This window comes from Heterodontus francisci, chromosome 26 (genome assembly GCF_036365525.1).
Source record: "Heterodontus francisci isolate sHetFra1 chromosome 26, sHetFra1.hap1, whole genome shotgun sequence".
In the NCBI taxonomy this organism is placed as follows: Eukaryota; Metazoa; Chordata; class Chondrichthyes; order Heterodontiformes; family Heterodontidae; genus Heterodontus; species Heterodontus francisci.
In genome coordinates this window covers 46,547,060-46,571,087 of record NC_090396.1, presented here as the reverse complement: position 1 = coordinate 46,571,087, position 24,028 = coordinate 46,547,060, and the positions used below count along the sequence as shown (strand labels likewise).

Sequence of the window (24,028 nt, the reverse complement as noted above, 5' to 3'; positions counted from 1 at the left end):
ATGTGAAACAGCTTTGCAACAGCAAACTTCATTCATCACAGCTAACTCCAGTGCTAAGCACTTGTCTTCACTTGCAGCTTCACAGTCACTTTCGTACACACTGGATAGGTAATTACAGCAAGGTTTTAAATACACATTTGTATTTATTTATTAGAATACATTATTTATGCAGAATCATCCATGTAGCCAAAAAGGTTAGTTTAACAAGAGACCCCATTGACAAAATAAAAGAATGCAAACAAATACAGGAAAGATCACTTGGCATAAAACAATATTTGTACGACACATGTGGATAAATACAGCTATTTAAGAGCTGGTAAATAATACAAAGTTAATTCAGTGCTCAATATATGACCTTTTGCTTGCTTGTGTTCTCCAGTTCCAGTCTATTTACATGCTGTCAATTTGACCCAAGAGCAAAACCATAAATTCCTCCTTCACAAATAGAATGCAGAGTAAATCTTCTCCCCCTCCACTGTAACAGTGGTCAGAGTTTAAAAATACTACAGCATTTTTTATTTAGCAAACAGTTCACGTTTTAAATTAACTATGAAAACTATTGCCCCAAAGATTTAATTATTTTTGAGAGCGAAGAGCAAGCCATGACATGATAGCCTGGATTTTCCAGTTGGGGTCATTGTTAATGCATTGAGAATAATGCTGATTGGAAAATCCAGGCTGATATTCCAAGTAAATGCAGACTCCGAATGCAGACAAAATTCTCTTTGGAAACTAAATTTGACCAATAAAAAATCATTTTTAAACATACTTTGTATAATCACACAGTTCATTGCATCTGTAAGGAAAACACTTCATAACATGAACTCGCTGGTGAAATAAAGTGCAAATGGCTACTATTCCTAACATGTATGTTAAAGTTCCTCTGTGCACTATTTTTCACGCACTGGTTAACACATTGGTGTTAAATTCCTGTGTGTGTTACTTTAATCAAGTTGTTAAATTACAGATGGGCTTTAACTCCCAAAGTAAATACAATAATACAGAATGTATTGTCTACACATGATTGTACTTGGATTTTAATTGAAAAAGGAAACTGGTCACTTTTTCTGTTCCTCATTATTAAACCTATCATTTGTTACAATGCTTAAACCAATGAAAGTCTTTCTGTTTCAACTACAATCCGAAACAGCTTAACTGCCCTGTTACATTCAAAATATCCAACCAGAAAGCTACACTTTTGGTTCTAATTATTTGATTTGATGTGCAAATCCTAACCATTCAAATGAAATAAACAAACTTTTATGAATCTATTGTCAGTGTTAAGCTTTCAGCTGACCTTTTTAAACATAAGAAGCTAGGCACAATTAAGCTAATTATTTGCTTTACTTGGTAGTTATCATTTGTTTTAATTTAAAATAAACCCCATTTAAGATAAGCTCTTGGTTGAGATTAAATTCTCTACCAAAAATCAACATACTGCTGTCAACAGCACAATTTCCAGTCTTACAAAATTAACTTAGCCATTATCAAAAGAGACTAAAGTTTTCAATACGGCCCTTGAGGTTCAAATTGTCTGTGATTCTTCCTACACTGCGATAATTCATATTACTATGACAATATTGCCTTCATGACTCCACATCAAGATCAATTCTTTCTAGTTTATGACAACAAGACAAACAAAAGGTAGCTGTTAACTTACCACAGGTAAGTTGAGTCATTGAAAACTTGACATCCAGCCATTGACATTCTATTCACAAGGTAGTTTGATTTGGTAAAAGTTAATGGACCTAACTAGGGCCAAACAGCCATCTTGAAGTCACAATCTTGAATTGGCCTTATTTGAATTAATTAAGAAAAAGAGTATTTTGGCTTATTTCATATCATTAATAAACAATGACTAGAGGAACAAAACGTCCTCTGTATATTTTCAACCTCATTGTTCAAAGATTCCCTTGACACTGGCTAACACTGGTGGCTGCAACCATTACCATATATCTAAAAGTTTCCTAATAATATGGGACTGGAGGAGGGAGGACATAGTAGTCTAAGTGTATGAGTCCAGTGGCTGCAAGCTCCAGAGCTCCTGTTGGTTCAGGAAACCCTGCTCTTGCATTGCACTTTGTTTTATATATATATATCTTGGAGGGTTCAGACAGGGAATCTTTTTAATTCAAAGTCTACATATATCTGAATATTTTTCCCAATTAATTGGAACCGAACCTTCAAACTTCTTCCTTCTTAAAAATTCACTTAAACAATTAGCATCCAATGGCAGAAAACAAATCATACCTCAGTTATTAAAATGTCTTTACATTATTACAGAGAAAAACTGGGCGATTGAACTAATTCGCCATCTATTTAAGAGCCACTCTTGGATTCTAAAATAAAGTATCTCACCATGAGATACTGATGTGCAAATCCCTAATGCATTCTCTTACTACCCTGCTTCTTTAGTGGTAGAATTAACTCATTTATTTTAAACAGGTTGATGCCTGCAATGAAGTCGTGCAGAGGGGAATTTTAGATGCATCTTCTAAAATGTCTCCCAGAGCACAATTGTCATACTATTGAGTAGAAAAATAAATAAAATTTAACAACATCTTGTCCTCCAATCTGTCAAGTATTGCAATAGAAATAAGATGTATATTTTCAAGAAGCTACTTGGGAAGAAACAGCAACTAAAGTTCAAGGAGGGACAATTTATTTATTTGCAGTTTATGAGTCCTTGCTGGAGGGCCTAGCAACTATAAAGAAGGAAAAGTCCCTTAACATCAGTCATAATGAAATCAGCTTTTAATCTGTCCCCTTTTCATTGATTTCATTTTGGCTTACGCCTTGCAGACTTGCTTCAGCAGTGAGACTGTGTAACGCATGATTAGGTCCTCTACATCTCTGTAGATTGTGGGTGAGACTTGCTCTGTCCAGCTCCAGTTACACTGCTGGGGAGCCAGCAATTTCCCCACATTGATAACAGGCTGCAGCAGGAGTGGAAGTACTGGGAAGCACTGCTCTGTGGGCTGTGATACATTAAAATATGTTGGTCAGAAGCGTATCAAATTTGGAGGGTAGCAGTTTTAATTGCTGCTACTAGTTACTTCTCACAGGTTTAAAAATAGTATAATTGAAACTGAAAACCGATTAATTTGCCTGTGTGGAAACTAATCTGCTATTGCTCAGATCCCTACTTTTTCTTGTACGCTTATATAGTTTAATTTGATACAATATAGAGAGCTCTTGCCTCCCCATCACAGGCTGAGTTTGTCCACAGAAGGAATGATTGAACTTGTGCACAGTCCAGAGCAAGTGTCCATATTCCTACTGTGCTTTCCTGATTCATTGAAATCACTAATGCAAAAAGAATCCACAAAACCTGTTTTGTGCTTACCCCATATGTAAATGCTATTTGCTTATGCATAGTCTGTGTCCAATACAAACATGGCTCTAATTAAACCTTTCATTGAGGATAATCCTTATTTAATATTTCTTCTTAAGTCACAATTTAATTGTATTTACCATTGCTATTGATATATATCAAAAAAACTCCATAGAAATAACTGATTCATTCGGTCAGCGGATACTGGTTGCCTTACCATTTGTGTATTGATTGGGGGTCTTTTTGTTCGTCATTACTCTTGCTGTTGCATTGTTTACCTGTGATTAAACAATGAAACAAATCACATTCAGGAATTAATAGGCTCCTCTTAGCGTAAACTACAATGTATGGAATAACCTGCAGTCGACCACAAAAAAACTAAGAACCTTTGAATTGTCTCTATTCAGTCATGTGAAATAATAATCCTGTATTAATTATTTCAGAAAGGACTGTAACAGCTTGTGAGAGTCCCATGATCTTGCTGTAGGCACTCTGTGCATTCTGTAGAACACTGCCAGGTTGCAGCAGCTCATTTAAAACTAAAACACTGTATATTAATCATGATATATAATCATGTAAAATAACAAGGTATCTGAATGTATGTTATAAGCTATAATCCACAGATGACTTTTATTGAACTGTTAGAGTTTTATCCTGCAGTTTAAGCCATTGTTTGAGCCCATGAATTAATTACAAGCTTCCCTAGTACCTATAATTGCCTTGCCTCCTATATTAACAAAAGTATTTAAGTAATTGCAGTCATGCCTCTGCTAAAACAGCAAAGTAGTTTCATGTTAATTCATTCATTTACAAATATTACACAGTGCAATTCATCCCATCTAATTTTGGCAGTTATGCAGGCAAGAAATGACAGACCTAGGAAAGGTTTTGATCTTTACTTTGGACCCAGGGACAGTATTAGGTTGCAGGGTAATGTGTTCCAAGGGTGGATTTGCAGCATAAATCAGTTCCCCTTGCAATGAACTTCAATCCCACCTCAAATAAATGTTCTCCATTGTATCTAAGTGATATATCCAAGCTCCATGATCAGTTATTGGTCTCATATCTCAGAATGTTGTTTTGTGTTGAAACATCTTCCTGTGCTGTGAACTGATGCCCACTTGGAAATAAATTAAAACTGCTTTGAATTCATATTTCACTGGTAGCCCCTAATAGCAAGAAGCAAGAGGCAAAGAAAGGGAACCTGAGAGTGATAGCAACAAACAAGAAGAATCAATAAGAACACGTGAGCAAGTAAAACAGAGAGTGAGAGAAGACGCTAACTGGTTAATTCATATTCCATGATACTGTTTCAGAAAAGTAGTTTACACACTATTGCCATCTACTTTTCTAAACAATCTGCTAAAATTAGTGGGAATACTTTGACATTGTCCTGATCCATGAAGTGCCCCAACAGATACTCCAGTCTGCACTTTCATAATCATTGACAATCTGTAACATTTAAACAGCTTTGGTAGCAAAATTATTAAAACAACATTCCTCACAATCAGATTTGAGTATATATAACCTCCAATTTTTTTTTGAATATACAGTAATAAATTAATCGTGAGAAACTGCTGCATTGTTTCACATAGTTGTAGAGACTAAAGTCTGTTAAATTGACTGGACAATACAGATGGGACATTTTCTATTTTAAATGTGCTGATTTATAAAAGCCACAATTTCCCTGAACAGTTTCTATGCAAGTCTATTCTATTAAGTGCATGACGATGATAGTGATTTCTGTCTAAGTATATAGTTTTGCAATCCATACACATGATGTATTTAGATTCACATTTATGCAGTTTATTAATGACCTCAATTCTCACCTTTGCAAATGGAAATCCTTAGTAATGTTCATTTAGATGCAGCAACTGATCACGTCATGGTCCATTGCAAAGTAGAAAGGCCTACTCTCTCTAAATGTCATCCTTCACACCTCTCCACAACTTATTCTTAACTATCAAAATTTAATAGCGCTCTGTAAAATGAATTAGTATTTGAAGTTTTAACGACAACACTTCTGTTGTTTATCCCCTCAATATTTCAGTTCACATTCATCTCCCATTCCTTTTCTTGATCTCCTGGTGACATGCACCACTGATTCTATGTGTCAGGCCCTTTAAAAAAAAATATTCTGGCAGGATGTGGATATTGCTGGCTCGGCCAGCGTTTATTGCCCATCCTTAGTTGCCCTAGAGAAGGTGGCAGTGTGCCTTCTGTTTTTAATTTATATTATAATAGTGCCAGGATTTTGAGCCAGTGATGAAGAGATGATAATATATATCACGTCATGAAGCGTGACTTGAGGAGGAATGTGGAGGTGGTCCTGTTCCCATGCGCCTGCTGCCTTTGTCCCTCTAGGTGGTGTAGGTTGTATGTTTCAGAGGTGCTGCTGGAGAAGCCTTGTTGAGTTGCTGTAGTGCATCCTGTAGATAGTAAATACTGAAGCCAGGGTACATTGGTGATGGAAGGGTGGATATTGAGGTGCTGATCAAGTGGACTGCTTTTTCCTAGATAGTGTTGAGCTTTTTAAGTGCTTCAGTTGCATGCACCCAGGAAAGCACAGAGTTTTCCACTGCACCCCTGACTTGCACCTTGTCGGTAGTGGAGAGGCTTTATGGAGTCAGGAGGCGAGTCACTTGCCACAGAATATCCAGCCTCTGACCTGCTTTAGTAGCCTTTCCTTTTATGTAACTAGTCCAGCTGAGTTTCTGGTTAATGACAACCCCCCAAGATATTGATGGTGGGGGACATGGCAATAGTTCTGCCATTGAATGCCAAGGGAAGGTGGTTAGGTTGTCTCTTGTTGAAGATAGCCATTGCCTGGTACTTGTATGGCATGAATGTTACTTCCCACTTATCAGCCCAAGCTTGGATGATATCCAGATGTTACTGCATGTGGGCATGGACTGCTTCATTATCTGAGGAATTGTAAATGGCAATCCTCTAATCCCATCCAAAACTAAGGACAAGGAGTTGAAAGATGAGTTTATTTGACTCTCTTTCCAATTTTTCATCCACCCAATCTGTGGGAAAGGACCTGGCCTCTTGCTGTCTGTGCTAATGAAGTCTTGGGCCCAACAGCAGTACGGGAGAAGGAATGATTTACAACTGAAGATGCATCACTCACTCTTACCCTTGAATGTGCCAGCTCAGAAACTGTCACCCTGTGACCTTTAGATAGTGACTTAGAGAGGTCAACATTGACTGATGACCGAGCACAAGCATACAAGCACAAAGGTAGGACGGAAGCACAAAGGTAGGACACCGCTCACCAGAGGTTGAACTCGCTTTCCTAGCCCTGCTATAGAGGTCAGAGATAATGACTTCTCAGGCCCAGCTTCCAAAAGATGAATATTAACTATGCAACCATGAATTGTCAGCATGTCTGCGGCAACATGCTGAAGAGTGTGGAGGCGTTTACTTCTAACTTTTGTATGACGGTCATGCGTGGCATCATTATTATAATTTAACAAGGAGCAATTGGCCCTCTATCTAGGAGTCTCTGGCACCTGTAATAGAATCTCTCAAGGACGCATTTACTGAGACCAGACAGACATTGGGCTCCTCCATTTCTGGCAGCTAACTAAGCTTGAAGGAAAGCATTGATCGAGGCTTCCAAGATGTCACAACACTTTTACAGTCTGCTCTCCCATAGTTCAGTGAGAGTACTGAGATGCTGTTTGATGCAGTGGCAGATGATGTTCAGTACTGGGGTTAGGGGTGGGGAGAGGCTTGCAATTCTGGCATAGCCCAGAGCCCTGTCTTCCTGCTTTGTGGTATTCATGGAAAAGGAAATGAAGTCATTGGCTTTGGCAAAGATCACATCCATCACCGAGCAAATGCTGACCTGAACAGTTGATTGGCTGTGGTTGCAGATGCCACCAGTTGCAGACTGGAATGACACCAAGGCATACAATTTCAGGGCCACAGTGACTTTGATACAAACAGGCAAGCGACTATGTGACCTTGTGCTGGGCTGCTGTTTTGGTGCTGCAGCAGGTGGCAGAGCACTGTGACAGCCTCTCTGGTAAAGTGGATCCACTTCACACACTGCTCCTTGGTGAACTGCAGGTAAGAGAGACCGAGCCTATATATTCCTGTGCAGTAGGCCTTCTGTTAGCTCTGCTCCTTTTGCCTCTTCTTGTGCAACTCAATCAGCTAGTCTCTCCTCCTCCTCTTCCAGCCAAAATGGCACCAAGTTCACTGAAACCAATTGGAAGTTTGCCAGAAGCTCCTGGTCAAAGAACTTCTGCTGCATTACCAAATACTTTCAGAAACAATTATTTTAGTTCAAGCAGCCAAAATTCCTAAAAAGCTCAAAAGCAGCAAGCTGACAGTCCAAATAAATTAACCAGTGATTTACCTGAGTGCAGTTGATGATACCTGCACAGTGGCGCAGTGGTTAGCACCGCAGCCTCACAGCTCCAGGGACCCGGGTTCGATTCCGGGTACTGCCTGTGTGGAGTTTGCAAGTTCTCCCTGTGTCTGTGTGGGTTTTCTCCGGGTGCTCCGGTTTCCTCCCACAAGCCAAAAGACTTGCAGGTTGATAGGTAAATTGGCCATTATAAATTGTCACTAGTGTAGGTAGGTGGTAGGGAAATATAGGGACAGGTGGGGATGTTTGGTAGGAATATGGGATTAGTGTAGGATTAGTATAAATGGGTGGTTGATGTTCGGCACAGACTCGGTGGGCTGAAGGGCCTGTTTCAGTGTTGTATCTCTAATCTAAAAAAAAAACCTTTGAATATCGCAAGGAGTATCACCCTCCAGGCTGTTGATTTTTGTGACTAATTTAGAATTGCTGAATAGGACACCAGAGCTGAAAAAGAGATTTGGATTCTAAAACAAGCCCAGGGCTGTAATTAGCAAGGTCAAATAGGCACCCACCATTTTCAGGTGATGTTCTGGACTAAAAGAAGCCTGGATTGAAAGTGGTGACAGGCAGATTTTGTGTGTGAAATGGGTATGCGAAATCATGATCATGATGCAATAATTAAAATACTGCTAAGTCAAAAGCACTGTTGTGGACTAACCAGCAGAGGCTGTGACAGCATTTGGAAAGAAAACTAAAGGACGCTCACCATCTTAATTCAGACTGGCTTCGAGCTCATGGGCTTTCCCAAGTTGCAAAATCAGTATCCCCCGCTCCCCCCCACACCTCCAGGGTATATGATTAATTTTGCAAACCCCCCTGAAATATTTGGGTTTAAAAGTATCTGTTGGGTTGGATTTTACATCGGGCAGACGGGAGCTGGCCACCGATGTAAAAGTCGGGACTTCAAGGTGGGACTTCCACCTACTTGAGGGAGGAAGTCCCGCCTCGTTGAGCTGCCGGCCAGTCATCGGGCTGGCAGCTCTTAGTCCCAGCAGCGCCACCAGGAGCGGTGGCCACTGTGAGGAATGCATCCCAGCCGAGGACATGGTGCCGGGATTGAAGGTAAGTTGGGGTTTGCCTCGCCATGGGAATCGGTCGCGACCCGGCGAGGCAAGGATGGTTGTTTGTGGGGAGGTTCTGGGGGTGGTTGGGGAAGTGGGGGTGGCCCTTCGCATGGAGGCGGGCAAAGGCCCTTAAGTGGCCGTTAAGTGGCCACTTAAGGGCCTTGATTGACCTGGGGCAGGCGGCCCATTTCTCGCTCCCCTGCAGCCCATGTAATGTGGGGCGGAGGCGGGAGCGGGCCGGGAAGGCCTCCCAGAGCCTCCCGCTCAATTTTACGCCACCCCCTCCCCACCGCCACCATCTGGCTCGCTGAGATGGAGTAAAATTGTGGCCATCTTCTGCAAAGTCAACATAATCACTTCAAAAAATTAACTTCCGAAGAAGGGTCACTGACCCGAAACGTTAACTCTGCTTCTCTTTTCACAGATGCTGCCAGACCTGCTGAGTGGTTCCAGCATTTCTTGTTTTTATTTCAGATTTCCAGCATCCGCAGTATTTTGCTTTTATTAAAAAATTAACTTCTCTGCAATAATGAGCAAAAATACAATTTTTGTTTCCACAGCTAATAGTGTACTAAGTGCCTCTGAATTTTGTATTAATTAAAGTTGTAAACACTTCAGGGAATTCATCTTTCATATGCATGAAAGATTTTTAATCATTGTAAAATCTGATCTATAAGCTGTACTTGTGTGAATGTTGCTTCCTTATATTTAAAACAAATATAGAGGTCTCAATTGTATAAGCTGGAGACTTCCTCTCCCAATGATAGTTGACAAGGCTTGCTTTGTTGTGTCATAGTCGTAGAGTGATACAGCACTGAAACAGGCCCTTCGGCCCACCGAGTCAGTGCCGACCAACAACCACCCATTTATACTAATCCTACATTAATCCCATATTCCCTACCACATCCCCACCATTCTCCTACCACCTACCTACACTACGGGCAATTTACAATAGCTAATTTACCTATCAACCTGCAAGTCTTTGGCTGTGGGAGGAAACCGGAGCACCCGGCAGAAACCCACGCGGTCACAGGGAGAACTTGCAAACTCCGCACAGGCAGTACCCAGAACCGAACCTGGGTCGTTGTAGCTATGAGGCTGCCACTGCGCCACTGTGCCACAAATAATAGACAGATGGAAATAGCAGAAACACATGGGATCTTTATTGAAATCTTGTACTGCCTAAAAATGTAGACTACCTTTCTGTGCCACTAAGAGGCTACAGTGAACTATCTTGTACACCGAAACCCCTATTACCTATCTGTTTTTTGGGAGGGTTTTATGTATGCTCGGCATATCCTTAGATTCGCTGTCAATAGTCACTCCTGTATACAACTCTTTGCACTCCCTATGCCTTTACCTGCCCAATATTGAAGTATAAAATTACTAAATCCAAGGGGGCAAATAAAGGAAACTTTTCATTGTATTCTGGTTTGTTGGAAGGCATTGCATGCTGTCACCTGATTTCCTCATATTTGGTAAATGGAAGAATGTACACTATTATTTTGAGGTTAAGGATACAAACAAGCAACTTACTAACTTGAAACACATAAATGAACAGCACTGAGTACAAATAGTACATTTACAAAAACTACAAATATTATTAATCTCCTCAAAATGCAAAGAATAACAAAGGCTATTTTTCTGTGTTGACTCTCGACATAAAACCAACTCTTGAAACATGGTCACTTGCATTTCATATGCTATCTGCTTCCACTGAATCTCTTGATTGGCCTCATGCATCTGATGGCAATACCTCCCAAGATGTAGCTCCAAATTTTTCTTTGGCCTCCTTATCTCGAGAGACAATGGATAAGCGCCTGGAGGTGGTCAGTGGAATGGAGTGACCTCTCCATGGCGCATGCCTGGGCGAATTTATGGAGGTTGAGAGTTGCCCAGTCGTCAAAACCCCCCTCTCGGCCTTTCTGGTGGGGTCCAAAGGAGTGCAGAGCACGACGTTTGGCACCAGTATGGCTGCAGGAACTGCCGGAAACATGCCAAAGGTGACACATGACCGCCTAGGGGGTTCCGCTCCGGATTATCTGTTAGGGTTTACTCCGTTAGCCTTGGTCTCTCCCGAGACACCCACAAGGCAGTGGGGTTGTTAGGGCCCCTACACAGGTGTAGGATGATGCCGGTGGGAGGAGGGGATGCGAGGGGGAGGGGTGGAGGGAGGGGGGTGCGAGGGGGAGCTGGGAAGGGGGCTGTAAGGGGGTGGGGGGGGGTGCAGGGGAAGGGGGTGTGGGGGGAAGATGGTGCGGTGGGGGGGCTGGGACGGGGTTGTGAGGGGGTGAGCTGAGAGGGTAGAGCAGGGAAGGGGACGGGGGGGTGGAAGGGGGGGAAAGGGGGGGAAAGAGGAGGGGAAGGGGAGGGGAAGGGGGGGGAAAGTGGGGGGGAAAGCGGGTGCAGGTAATAAGCCATTTCCTCAGTGCCCACCATCGACGTCCGGAAAGCTCATCCACGTCCTTCGGGAGGTGAAGCATCTTTTGGCAGACTTACAGAGGTGATTACATTCGCTAAGGGTTTTTTGATGTGGTTTATATAAAGGCATACAGCATTGCCGACAGTGCGCTGCAGATGCTCTCCGAGCCATCTCCCGCGGGCGCTTTGAAGTTGCGGTCGGGGGGCCGTTCATGGATTTTTTTGGTGTTCGGGGCACCTTATCTCAAGACTTCCCTTGGGTCCCGCTGCTCCTTCTTCACCTCAATGGACTTATCGCATGCCGTGGCTGCAGACACTCTGGGCGGTGAAGACAGCAAGATCGGAGATTGAAGTATCAACAGCTGTGCTCTTCAGTTTCGTCTGGATCAATTTCGTTGAGAAAACAAAGAGCAGGTAACGTAAACTAAACTAACTGTTAGCTTTTAGTTAGGGCTAAAATGAACTGATTTAAAGATCCAGGGGAGTTTAAACAGTTTAAGAGGGTAGATTGGGGGAGAAAACACTAGGAATGGGAGCAGATGGCCATGGATAGAGTTGAACAGCAAGGGAGCTTCCTAGGGAGCTTACAGCCTAGGAGCCATCTTGGTACAGACTATTAACTCCACTGCCAATTTTTGTGTCATCAGCACATTTCCCATTCATGCCTCCCACATTTAAGTCCAAGTCATTAATATATACCACTAACAGCAAGGGGCCCAACACTGAGCCCTGTGAATGCCACTGGAAACGCTTTCCATTCACAAAAACATCCGTCGACTACTACCCTTTGCTTCCTGTCCCTGAGCCAATTCTGGATCCAACTCGCCACATTCCCCTGTATCCCACGGGCTTTCATTTTACTGACCAGTCTGCCATGCGGGACCTTGTCAAATGCCTTACTAAAATCCAGGTAACCCACATCCACTGTACTACCCTCATCAATCCTCCTGGTTACTAACTTAATTGAGTTTTTTGAGGAAGTAAGATTGACCTTCCCCTAACAAATCCATGCTGACTATCCCTGATTAATTCATGTCTTTCTAAGTAGTAGTTTATCCTGTCCCTCAGAATTGATTCTAACAATTTACCCACCACTGAGGTCAGATTGACCAGCCTATAATTATTTGGCCTATCCCTCACACCCTTTTTAAACAATGGTACAATGTTCGCAGACCTCCGATCGTCTGGTACCTCGCCTGTATCTAGTGAGGATTTGAAGATGATCCTTAGCGCATCCCCTAGTTCCTCCCTGGCTTCCTGTAACAACCTGGGATGCAATCCATCTGCCCCGGCGACTTCTCCACTTTCAAGGATGCCAGGTCCTCCAGTACTTCTGCTCTCATTATGCTTATCGTATTTAATATTTCACACTGCTCTTTAACTACAATGTCTGCATCAACCCTCTCCTTTGTGAAGACAGAGACAAAAAAAATCAAGACCCCTGCCCACATCTTCGGCATCCACGCACAAGTTCCCTTGTACATCTCGGATAGGGCCTACCCTTCCCTTTCCTTAGTTACCCTCTTGCTCTTAATGTACTGATAAAACATTTTTGGGTTTTCCTTGATTTTACCTGCCAATAATTTTTCATGTCCTCGCTTTGCTTTTCTAATTTCCTTTTTTACTTCACCCCTGCACTTTCTATACTCTTCCAGGATTTCTAAAGTATTACGTTTTTCGTGATCATCATAAGCTTTCTTTTTCTGCTTTAACTTACCCCGTAAACTAGATAACCAGGGGGCTCTAGATTTGGCAGTACCATCCCTTATCTTTGTGGGGATATGCCTACACTCTGCCTGTAGTTTCATGCTTTTGAATGTCTCCCATTGGTTTGCCACTGATTTTCCTTCAAGTAGCTGTATCCAGTCCACTTCTGCCAGGTCACCTTTCAGTTTCATAAAATTTGCCTTCCCCCAATTTAGAACCTTTACTCCTGTTTTATCTTTGTCCTTTTCCACGATTATGCTAAAACTAACTATTATAGTCAGCATCTCCAAAATGGTCACCCATTGTTACTTCATCACTTGCCCAGCTTCATTACCGAAGACTAAATCTAGAATTGCGCCCCCTCTCGTTGGGCTTGAGACATGCTGGCTAAAAAAGGTCTCGAACACAGTTCAAAAATTTTGTCCCCTCTGTGCCCTTCACACTGTTTGTATCCCAACTATTATTGCCCGATAGTTTTTGCACAGGTTTACCCACAGGTATATGTGCACAAGTCATTGAAGGTGCCAGGGCAGGTTGAGACCTTTCAAGATACCCCACAACAAATGGCTGTAAAACTGTCTTTCTCATCAGTGTATTTAGCATTTCAGACATTCTCAAGAATCAAAATGATGTTTGTCTAAACAGACACAGCTGTCAAACATATACAGTAAACAGCCCCATAGGATGTTCGTAATTAAATGAATAAAGTGATCCATATATCAGTTCCAAAGACTTTAAATCCAAGGACTAGGGATACTTACAGCAGAAATCCAACTGATGCTCATTGACCAAAATAAACAGACATACATTCATTTATTGCCACATTTTGGCACACCACATCCGTATGCATTGAACCCATATATTCTATGCAAGGATGCTAAACCAAAGGTAGAGCCAAGAGATTGTTGTACAGAGGCTTCTTGGTATTCTGTGCCCTTAGCTCATCTGCTAATTGACTTAGTAGGCTTTGTATTTTTTCCTAGTGGTAATTTTCAGCTGGAGATTCTCAGGAAAAAGAGACTGACATCGTCTCCTGGACTTTTTATATCTCATACCTAGGTATCCTGCTGTTTTAGCAAATGGGGGTGACATATGACAGTATGGGTTAGGAATTCATGCATGTAGCTTTACAATCCTTACATCATCATTTCTGGTGACCTTAAAAGGAAGTGCAAGAACCCAAATCCAAGCAAACCCAATAATTTACATCTGTGGATTAAGTGGGAGTTCCTGCTTTCCCAGCACTTCCATAAGCCACATTTTCTATTCTTCTATTAGCAGTAGAGCCAGGAGACTCCCTCTGGAAGGCACTTTCAAGTCAACATAGAATTATATAAAATTTACAGAACTGTGACAGGCCATTCAGGCCAACAGGTCTATGCCAGTGTTTATGTTCCACATGAACCTCCTCCCACGCTACTTCATTTAACCCTACCAGCATATCCTGCTATTCCTTTCTCCCTCATGTACTTATCTAGCTTCCCCTTAAAATGCATCTATGCTCGTTGCCTCAACAATTCCTTGTGGTACCAAGTTCCACATTCTAACCACTCTCTTTGGTAAAGAAATTTCGATTGAATTCCTTAATGGATTTATTAGTGATGATCATACGTTTATGATCCCAAATTTTGGCCTCCTCCACAAGTGGGAATGTCAAACCCTTTCATAATTTTAGAGACCTCTATTAAGTCAGCAGGTAGCCTATTTTTTTCAAAGGAAAGAGCCACAGTCTGTTCAGTCTTTCATGATAGTTCTAACTTTTAGTTTTAGTATCATCCTTATAAAGATAACCCATTTGTGAAAAAGTGGTAATAATGTGGCCTGGTGATCATACAGCATTGGTCCCTTTAAGGAGATAATCCCTTTTCTTCTGGACATCCTCCCATTGGGTGCTCAAAGCTGTGCTGTCTGGTTCTCAGGTACAGCTCCAAGGGTGGTTTGGTTCTGTTAACAGATGGTAGAAGACTTTGCCTGCCTCAGCATTTGTGGGGTCTTTTGGAGGGAGGGGAATTAGCTACACTGTTATCGTTACATTATACACTAGAGTTTACATGAGGTAATTGTCTTCCATGACGAATAGTGAAATTTTACTCTCCAGTAAAAGATTAACCATATTACTGGTATCCATCTATATATATTACCAGAATTAAATTAAACCAGTCGAATTTGTTCACCTCTATAAAAAAACAAATTGTTAAGGAAATGGGAATATTGTTTATTTTGATGATTTTGATTACCAAAAAGCTTCTACATGAAAATTCTCGACCATTAATATTTCCTGCTTTCACAATGGAGACAAATGTCACACCGAAATGCTTCAATAACAAATGCAAAATTTTTAAAAAAACAATTTATGTCCCCCTTGACACATTCTAGAAAATAAAGATTTCCAGTAACAGGCAGTAGTGCAGATCTAAATGCAATCGACAAATAATTTAACTTCAAAGCACACACTGCCAACTATATTAAACTAAGTGGCTTTGCTTATAACATGCTTACCTTGAATAAGAAGCTATGAAATGATCTATATGAGTATGGCATGAACTTCATAAATGAAAAGAGATGGAAGTAGACACAGGTAAGTGACACAGAAATAGCATGGGTCAGTGATGATGGACTGGAAGAACCCAGGCGCTGTGTTTAAGGCATTTAGCACTGGATCAGAATCGCTTCCCAGTACAGACTGTTCAAGCTTTGAAAACCCTGCTGTGCACTTGTGAATTTCACAACACCCAGTCTGTTAGAAGCAAATTCTACTGTTTCCAAGATCACTGAATTATACTAAAATGTATATTTGTAGTCATTACAACCTAAACTGTTACAACCTGCTGTGCTAACCATGCCCAGCTCTCATTTATTCATCAAGGTACCCTATATTTGGATCACTTTGAGTGTAATATGAAGTTGTGTGAAATCTTTTGGCATTCCACAGTTTTAAAATGGAAAAGAAAATGCAGATTAATAGGCCAGTCTTTTAATTTGTAAACACAATGTACTTGAAGCTGAAAGCAAATGTAGATTTATGATGACACTACTTTAGATGGGTTAGATGCTGCAATTATTTTCTTGTATCTACAGTGTTAGCAAATACATTATTTTATGTATTAATTGGTAGTACTGTGCAGTGCTAATACTTCTCAAGTACTGCCCTCCAGCTCCAACTACTTAAATGATGAGTCAGGAGTAGCATTAATAGTTACAGTAAATTTGATGCCTTAATTTGCTTTTTCTCTCTGAGGCTTTACATGTATTAGTCAGTGCCAATATGTACCAGTACTGATACCAACAGAAAACTATAGACCCGGATTTTGTGGTTGTAATGATTACGAAACTATCAATGTTTACCCTGTGAAACTGATAGCAGCTTCTGGAGTCTGCACATGTACAAATCCAGAAGTTGCTGACAGTGATTCCGCGCTCCTCCACAGAGTGCGCTCTTGAAGTCCCCGCAAACGGCAATCTTTAGAAATCACTCAACTAACAAGAACTTGCCCTTTTACATTGTAAAATTGCTGTTAAAACCCCCCAAAAATGTTATGCCTTGATAATGAGGTGTAACTGGATTTTAAATGATTTACTAAGTCCCAATTACTGATGAGCAACCTGTCTGAAAAAAATAATTTTATATTTATGTAATGTCAAATTTTTCCACTCTGATAAAAATTCTTTTAATAGAATACATTTTTTTTATGTTTATGATATTTCCGCATCTAACATTTTATTTTGCTATCATTCACTTTTTATAAATTTTACAATCAGTGCATTTTACTTCCTGCTTTGCTGTCTGTGAGAATTCTTCAATGTAGTTGCCTGTTTACCCTACTTGATGACATCACTGTTGCTGGATGCCTGGAGATTCCCTTGACTTGATGCAGGTTCAAATTATAATCAGGAAAGGTGAAATCCACACCGCAGAGATTGCTAGATCTCTTGGGCAGCTTTCTTCGAGGTTAGCAGTGAGCACTGTCGTTTCACAGTGGACAACAAAATCTGGGTCAGTGTAAACTGCAGCACGAGAGACAGCATTTGGAATGTAATCTTACAATGGTCCTGTAATTAAGTATACCTTCCTTGTTATCAATACCGATCCACTGTTGATACATGTAGTACATTGCACTGGTCTCAGTTCAGCAATTGTACTAATCTATCATTAATGCCAAAAATACTGGTCTGTTGTATTCCAGAAGTCTCCAGCACTGTTTGACAGCAAAGGAAACAGCCTAAACTGCAAGACATTTCTATTCTTTATGCTCCCAGCTACACCTTGCAAATTTCAAATTGAAAGAATTGAACATTAGCATTATGCTGTAGCCTTGTAGAATAATTCTCATGGGATTCATTTAATATCAGAGTTCATTAGTGAGCCTTAAGGTGAACACAAAAACTAATGGAAATGAGTAACACAAAGAATCACATTAAAGATGGCTTAGAACAATTGCAAGGGTATACTCTTTGTAGTAAAAGCTTTTAAAATATCTCCAACTGAAAGGCCACACGCTCTTTCATCTCAACAATGTTAGCAGCTGAAGAAGTTGCTCTCACACATCATTTCTTTCAGAAAACAAGGCAGTGGCATATTAACTGTCCCCAGCACAGGAAGTTTTTGAACAAAATTATAAGACTACATTAGGCTAGAATATTCTGTCCAAAATAACATCATATATGAAGAAAACACTAAATAGCTATGCCCTATTTTGAAAAAGAGTGTTTTTTTAAATCCATGATCTTGATATCCTATTAGCATCAGTAGTAAACAAAAACTAAGTGAAACCTTGTCCTTCGAATTTTCAGATTTGCTTGACTTTAACCTTCAGATTAAGCACATCTTGGGGAAATAAGAAGTTCTTACAAAATAAAAACAATTTTACTTGACTATCAAGTGACTTTAATTGGCAGTATTCATTATCAGCTATGATTTTTACAGAACTTTATACATTGTTGATCTCAAATACTACACCATCCTCAAGAGTAACGAGGAACACCAAACCAGACATTGTGATCCTTTTGTTAAATGAACGCACCTGTTCCAGGCAATATATTTAAGCATGGATGATTGGAAAGGAGGAAATGGAAAACGCACACAAACTAATCAGTGGAAAATGATGAAGTAGACAATTAAAGTAGGGAAAAGAGAAAGAATTGGACCTGCACCTCTATTTTACGACCTTCTACGATTGTTCCATTTAATTTCTCCCGTGCCCTGTCCGCGTCAGCACTGGTTTCGAAAGTTACGAAACCAAATCCCTGCATGCAGGTAAGAGAAAAGGAAAAGAGAGACATGCATATGATTATACAGGGAATAAGACAGTCTTTTGATATGTTTCAGTACACCAGCTGGAACATCAAGGTAGCAAAGTCATTCTACGAGGCCACAGAGCAACCAGACCCAGGAATGTGAAATGGAAAGTATACTGAGAGGGAAAGCTATAGTTGCAGCAATTGAAAACACATAATTAGATTATTTATACATTTGTGGTCATTGTATTTCTGCTACATTATGTTTGCTAGTATCTTGTACTTGATAATTCTACCAGAAGTAAAAGTAAATAAGCAGAAAGATCACTTTCCAGTGATTATGTGACTGAGTAAAGTGGGTACCATTAGACAGGGTATGGATCTAACTTAGATGAGACCATTTTACTTTTCTTAAGCTCAACCTGTGCTCAATGAAGGTCTTTTTTGCTTCACATCCCTTTTTGGAAGTTAACAGGTAAAATAAATTGCACAACATAAGAAAATAGTTCTTCGCTTTGTTTCTTATATGCTGAAATACAATTCCAATACGTTTTGGGGTATTTCACAGAAGCAGGTCAAACAGTATTCTTCCAGTTTCAAAATTCACCCTATAGTTCCTGAAACCAGCATCTTTACTTTAGTTGAAACCATATAAAATTAAATAAAGAATAGTAACAAGGCTGGAATTTAGTTCATCCAAAATAAATATAACTGTTTATTTTGCAAGGTAGGTAGAGAAAGGCCTTTAGGTATCCAAAGCTCTTGAAAAATAATGGTTGCATAGGATCTTAATTTATGTTTTATATTTTTTAATTGTATGCCATATCATATATGATGCAGCCACGGCCAAACATAAACACAAATGTCTCTCAGATTTCATTTTGTCTTGTAATGATTGTACTGGATGAAAAAAGGCAAGTTATTCATAGCTTCCCGAAGCTTAATGTACTTTGCCTAAATTTATGCTTGAACTTATGTGTATAAAGCAGAGCTCAGAGTGATAACACTGTCTGTCAGATACTTCCATAAGCAGTGTGTGTGAAGTTTTGCTGCTGGTATTGTTGTGGAGCAGTACAGAGTGTCAAGGTGCAGCTCTTGTGATCCCTGTCAAAAATACAGAGGTTTGGTTTAAACACTAGTAACCCATGGTGCCGCTGATGTCGCAATCTTATCGAGATCTGACAGCCGATGACAGCTCTCCACAGTTTTAAAGGGTCTGGCATTGAAGAGGATATCTTCATCAATCCACCAATCTATGTGTATCTAGACATGATTTCTGTGCAGTCAGCTAAGCAGAGCTACAATATTGTATCACTTGAGTAGAAATTAGCTTTTTAGAACTCGAATGTTGCCAACACTGGTGAGGAAAGCCAAGTTTTCTTGAGGATTCTCACTTTACTGTCAACTTTTTGACACATCCTTGCCATTTGCTTTTTCCAGGGTAGGTCAGATGCAAATGGTTATAACGGGAGGGAGTTTGGAAACTTTAGCGTGGAGAAAGGTTGTAAACTCCACAATCAATCATTTTCAACAGAGTTATTGATTAGTCCCCTTACCGCTGAAGGTAATGTGCCATTTGGCAATCCTATGTTGACTGCTAATACTATTTGCCTTGACTGATTTGGTTTTTGCTACCCTTTCATGTGTATAATTAACCACTCTATGGAATCTGGTACTATCAAAAAAGGGGATAATTCCCTTTTTAGAATATGTACCAAGTCATTAATGATGACCAAAAACAGGATGGAGCCAAACATGTTTCTGACACAGATCCTGTAATGCTGATGCAACAAGATGACAAATTAACACAGAACTTGTGTCCTATTAGATATTAACTTAACTGGTCCATATTGGTACTAACGACATAGGCAGGAAAAGAGATGAAGTCCTGCAAAGTGAATATAGGGAGTTAGGCAGAAGGTTAAAAAGCAGGACCTCTAGGGTTGTAATCTCAGGATTACTCCCTGTGCCACATGCTAGTGAGGGTAGGAGTAGAAGGATAAGGCAAATGAATGCGTGGCTGAAGAGCTGGTGTAGGCAGGAGGGCTTCAGCTACTTGGATCATTGGGATCTCTTCTGGTGCAGAGGTGACCTGTACAAGAAGGACGGGTTGCATCTAACCTGAAGGGGGACCAATATCCTGGCGGGGAGGTTTGCTAGTACTACTCAGGAGGGTTTAAACTAGTCTTGCAGGGGGGTGGGACCCAAAGTAGTAGTCTCTCCGATGAGATAGTTGAGGCAAATGTAGAAGTTAAAGCAAGAAAGTCCAGTAGGCAGGGGCAGGACAGGGAGCGTGGAAGGTCTGGTAGGCTAAACTGCATTTACTTTAATGCAAGAAGCCTTTCAGGTAAGGCAGATGAACTCAGAGCATGGATCGGTACACGGGATTGTGATATTATAGCTATTATGGAAATGTGGTTGAGGGATGGGCAGGACTGGCAGCTCATTGTTCCGGGGTACCGATCCTTCCGATGTGACAGAGGTGGAGGTAAGAGAGGAGGGGGAGTTGCACTATTGATTAGGGAGGACATCACGGCACTACTTAGAGAGGATATCCCAGGGGAAATGTCCAGCGAGGCTATATGGGTAGAACTTAGAAATAAGAAAGGGGTGATCACTTTGATGGGATTATACTATAGGCCCCCCAATAGTCAGAGGGAAGTGGGGGAGGATATATTTAAGGAAATCACAGATAGGTGTAGGAATTATAGGGCTGTAATAGTAGGTGATTTTAACTTCCCTAATATTGACTGGGACTGCCTTAGTGCTAAGGGATCAGATGGGGAAGAATTTGTTAAGTGTGTCCAGGATAGTTTTCTGAAGCAATATGTGGATGGCCCTACTAGAGAAGGGGCTACACTCGACCTCCTCTTAGGAAATGAGGATGGGCAGGTGGTTGATGTGTCAGTGGGGGAGCACTTTGGGACCAGTGACTATAACTTTATTAGCTTCAAGATAGTTATGGAAAAGGATAGGACTGTCCCTCAGTTGAAGTCCTAAATTGGGGAAGGCTAATTTCGGTGGCATCAGACAGGAACTCTCAAAAGTTGAATGGGAGAGGCTGTTAACAGGTAAAGGGACGTCTGGCAAGTGGGAGGCTTTTAAAAGTGAGATAGGAAGAGTTCAGGGCCGGCATGTTCCTGTTAGATGGTAGGGCAAGGCTGGCAAGTTTAGGGAACCTTGGTTGACGATGGATATTGAGGGTCTCTTCAAGACAAAGAAGGAGGCATATGTCAGGTATAGGCAGCTGGGATCGAGCGAGTCCCTCGAGCAGTATAGGGGATGTAGGACTACACTTAAGAAGGAAATTAAGAGGGCGTAAAGGGGCCATGAGATTTCCCTGGCAGATAAGATAAAGGAGAATCCTAAAAGATTCTATAAGTATATTAAGAGTAAAAGGGTAGCTAGGGAGAGAGTAGGTGCCCTTAAGGATCAGTGTGGCAATTTATGTGTGGAGCCACGGGAAATGGGCGAGGTCTTAAATGAATATTTCTCATCTGTATTTTCCGTGGAGAAGGTCATGGAAGCTAGTGAGTTCAAGGGAGGGAACAGTAATATCCTGGAGCATATCAACATTACAAAGGAGGAGGTGTTGGAGGTTTTGAAGCGCTTTAAGATGGGTAAATCCCCAGGGCCTGACCAGGTGTATCCTAGGATGCTATGGGAAGCAAGGGAGGAGATTGCTGAGGCCCTGGCAGAGATTTTTATATCATCGTTAGCCACGGGTGAGGTACCTGAAGACTGGAGGATAGCTAATGTGCCTTTATTTAAGAAGGGCAGCAGGGATAAGCCAGTGAACTACAGGCCGGTGAGCCTTACATCAGTGGTGGGAAAGTTATTGGAAGGGATTCTGAGAGACAGGATTTATATGCATCTGGAAAGGCATGGTCTAATTAGGGATAGTCAGCATGGCTTTGTGCGTGGGAAATCATGTCTCACGAATTTGATTGAGTTTTTCGAGGAGGTGATCAAGAGGATTGACGAAGGCAGGGCGATGGACGTTGTCTACATGGACTTTAGTAAGGCCTTTGACAAAGTCCCGCATGGTAGGCTGGTCCAGAAGGTTCGAACACATGGGATCCAGGGTGAGCTAGCAAATTGGATACAAAATTGGCTTGGTGATAGGAGGCAGAGGGTGGTAGTGGAGGGTTGTTTTTCAGATTGGAGGCCGGTGACCAGTGGTGTGCCGCAGGGATCGGTGCTGGGCCCTCTGTTGTTTGTCATATATATTAATGACTTGGACGTGAATGTGATGAGCATGATTAGTAAGTTTGCAGATGACACCAAAATTGGTGGTATAGTGGACAGTGAAGAAGGTTGTCTAAGGTTACAACAGAATATAGATCAACTGGGAAAGTGGGCAAGGGAGTGGCAAATGGAATTTAACGCAGACAAGTGTGAAGTGATGCATTTTGGGAAGTTCAACCAGGGCAGGACATATACAGTGAATGGCAGGGCCCTGGGGAGTGTTCTTGAGCAGAGAGACCTTGGGGTGCAAATACATAATTCCCTGAAAGTGGCAACACAGGTAGACAGGGTGGTGAAGAAGGCATATAGCATGCTTGCCTTCATCGGCCGAGGCATTGAGTACAAGAGTTGGGATGTCATGTTACAGTTGTACAAAACGTTGGTTAGGCCGCATTTGGAATACTGTGTGCAGTGCTGGTCGCCGTACTACAGGAAAGATGTGATTAAGCCAGACAGGGTGCAGAAAAGATTCACAAGGATGTTGCCTGGTTTGGAGGGCTTGAGTTATAAAGAGAGATTGGATAGGCTGGGTCTGTTTTCCCTGGATCGAAGGAGGCTGAGAGGGGACATGATAGAAGTATATAAAATTATGAGAGGCATAGATAGGGGAGATAGCCAGAGTCTGTTTCCCATGGTAGGGGTGACTAAAACTAGAGGGCATAGATTTAAGGTGAGAGGGAGGAGGTTTAAAGAGGATCAGAGGGGTAAATTTTTTTAGACAAAGAATAGTGGGTCTCTGGAATGAGCTGCCTGAGGAGGTGGTGGAGGCAGGAACAGTAGTGACATTTAAGAGGCATCTGGACAGGTACTTGAATGAGCAAGGCATAGAGGGATATGGAATTAATACAGGCAGGTGGAATTAGTATAGATAGGCATTATGGTCGGCATGGACGCGGTGGGCCGAAGGGCCTGTTTCTATGCTGTACGACTCTATGACTCTAACTAATTCAGGACATCACATCTCATCTTCTCAATGAAGCTGGGATATCTTGATGTATAAAAGGTCCTAAAAATGGCAAGTTCTGCTGTTCTCACTTGGTGCTGGACATTGGGAGAATTGCCTCATTTTTAGACAAGTGATTACAATTTGTATTTATCTGATTTGCTCTGCACTCAAATTAGTGTCCAACTAGCAGATTGTTATGGCTGCAATATTGCAACAACTTTTATTTTCTATGGCTTTCATGAGTTTCCATTTATTGGTGGAACAGATAATTGTTGATAGTTATTGAGGGTCTGATTTGTATCTCTTCTTCTGGGCAGGCACAACGTTTGCTGTTTTCCAAACAGATAAGGAAACTTCAGGTGCTAAGTTCTGTTGAAAATGATGAATTGGGATCAACTAGTTCCTTAAGTAGAGCTCCGTCTATACCCCTGAGTTTTGGTATCAGGCTTTTAAAGACAATTGATCTGGATTTGGATGATGGTTACACATCAATGGAACATATGTATACAATGTTGAATTGAGATGACTTCTCAGAAAATATGACGCAGAACAATTCAGCATTATCCATAGATGTAGGACAAATGACTCTACTCTTCTGAACAGGGATTGTTCTGCTTTCTGTGCTAAGGATTGTGAGTCAAGGATAGCATTTTTCTTTGAAACAAAATAGTAGCTATTCAGCTTGTCCATTT

At 41.2% G+C, this 24,028-nt stretch overlaps 1 protein-coding gene across 14 annotated transcripts in view; it reads right to left on the bottom strand.

Annotated features, from left to right (window-relative positions):
- The window catches only part of rbfox3a (RNA binding fox-1 homolog 3a), a 1,511,127-nt gene that overhangs the window by 61,761 nt on the left and 1,425,338 nt on the right, over positions 1-24,028 (bottom strand). For 13 of the 14 annotated variants that reach the window (XR_010977565.1, XR_010977567.1, XM_068058136.1 and 10 more), the window contains 2 exons: positions 18,059-18,151; positions 3,552-3,612 (listed from right to left, as the gene is read on the bottom strand). Coding sequence is in view for 12 of the 14 variants with exons in the window: in XM_068058136.1 (XP_067914237.1) it covers positions 3,552-3,612; positions 18,059-18,151 (154 nt within the window). In the remaining 2 variants the exon portion in view is untranslated. The remainder of the gene's footprint in view (positions 1-3,551; positions 3,613-18,058; positions 18,152-24,028) is intronic. The other variant, XM_068058145.1, reaches the window with a different exon arrangement.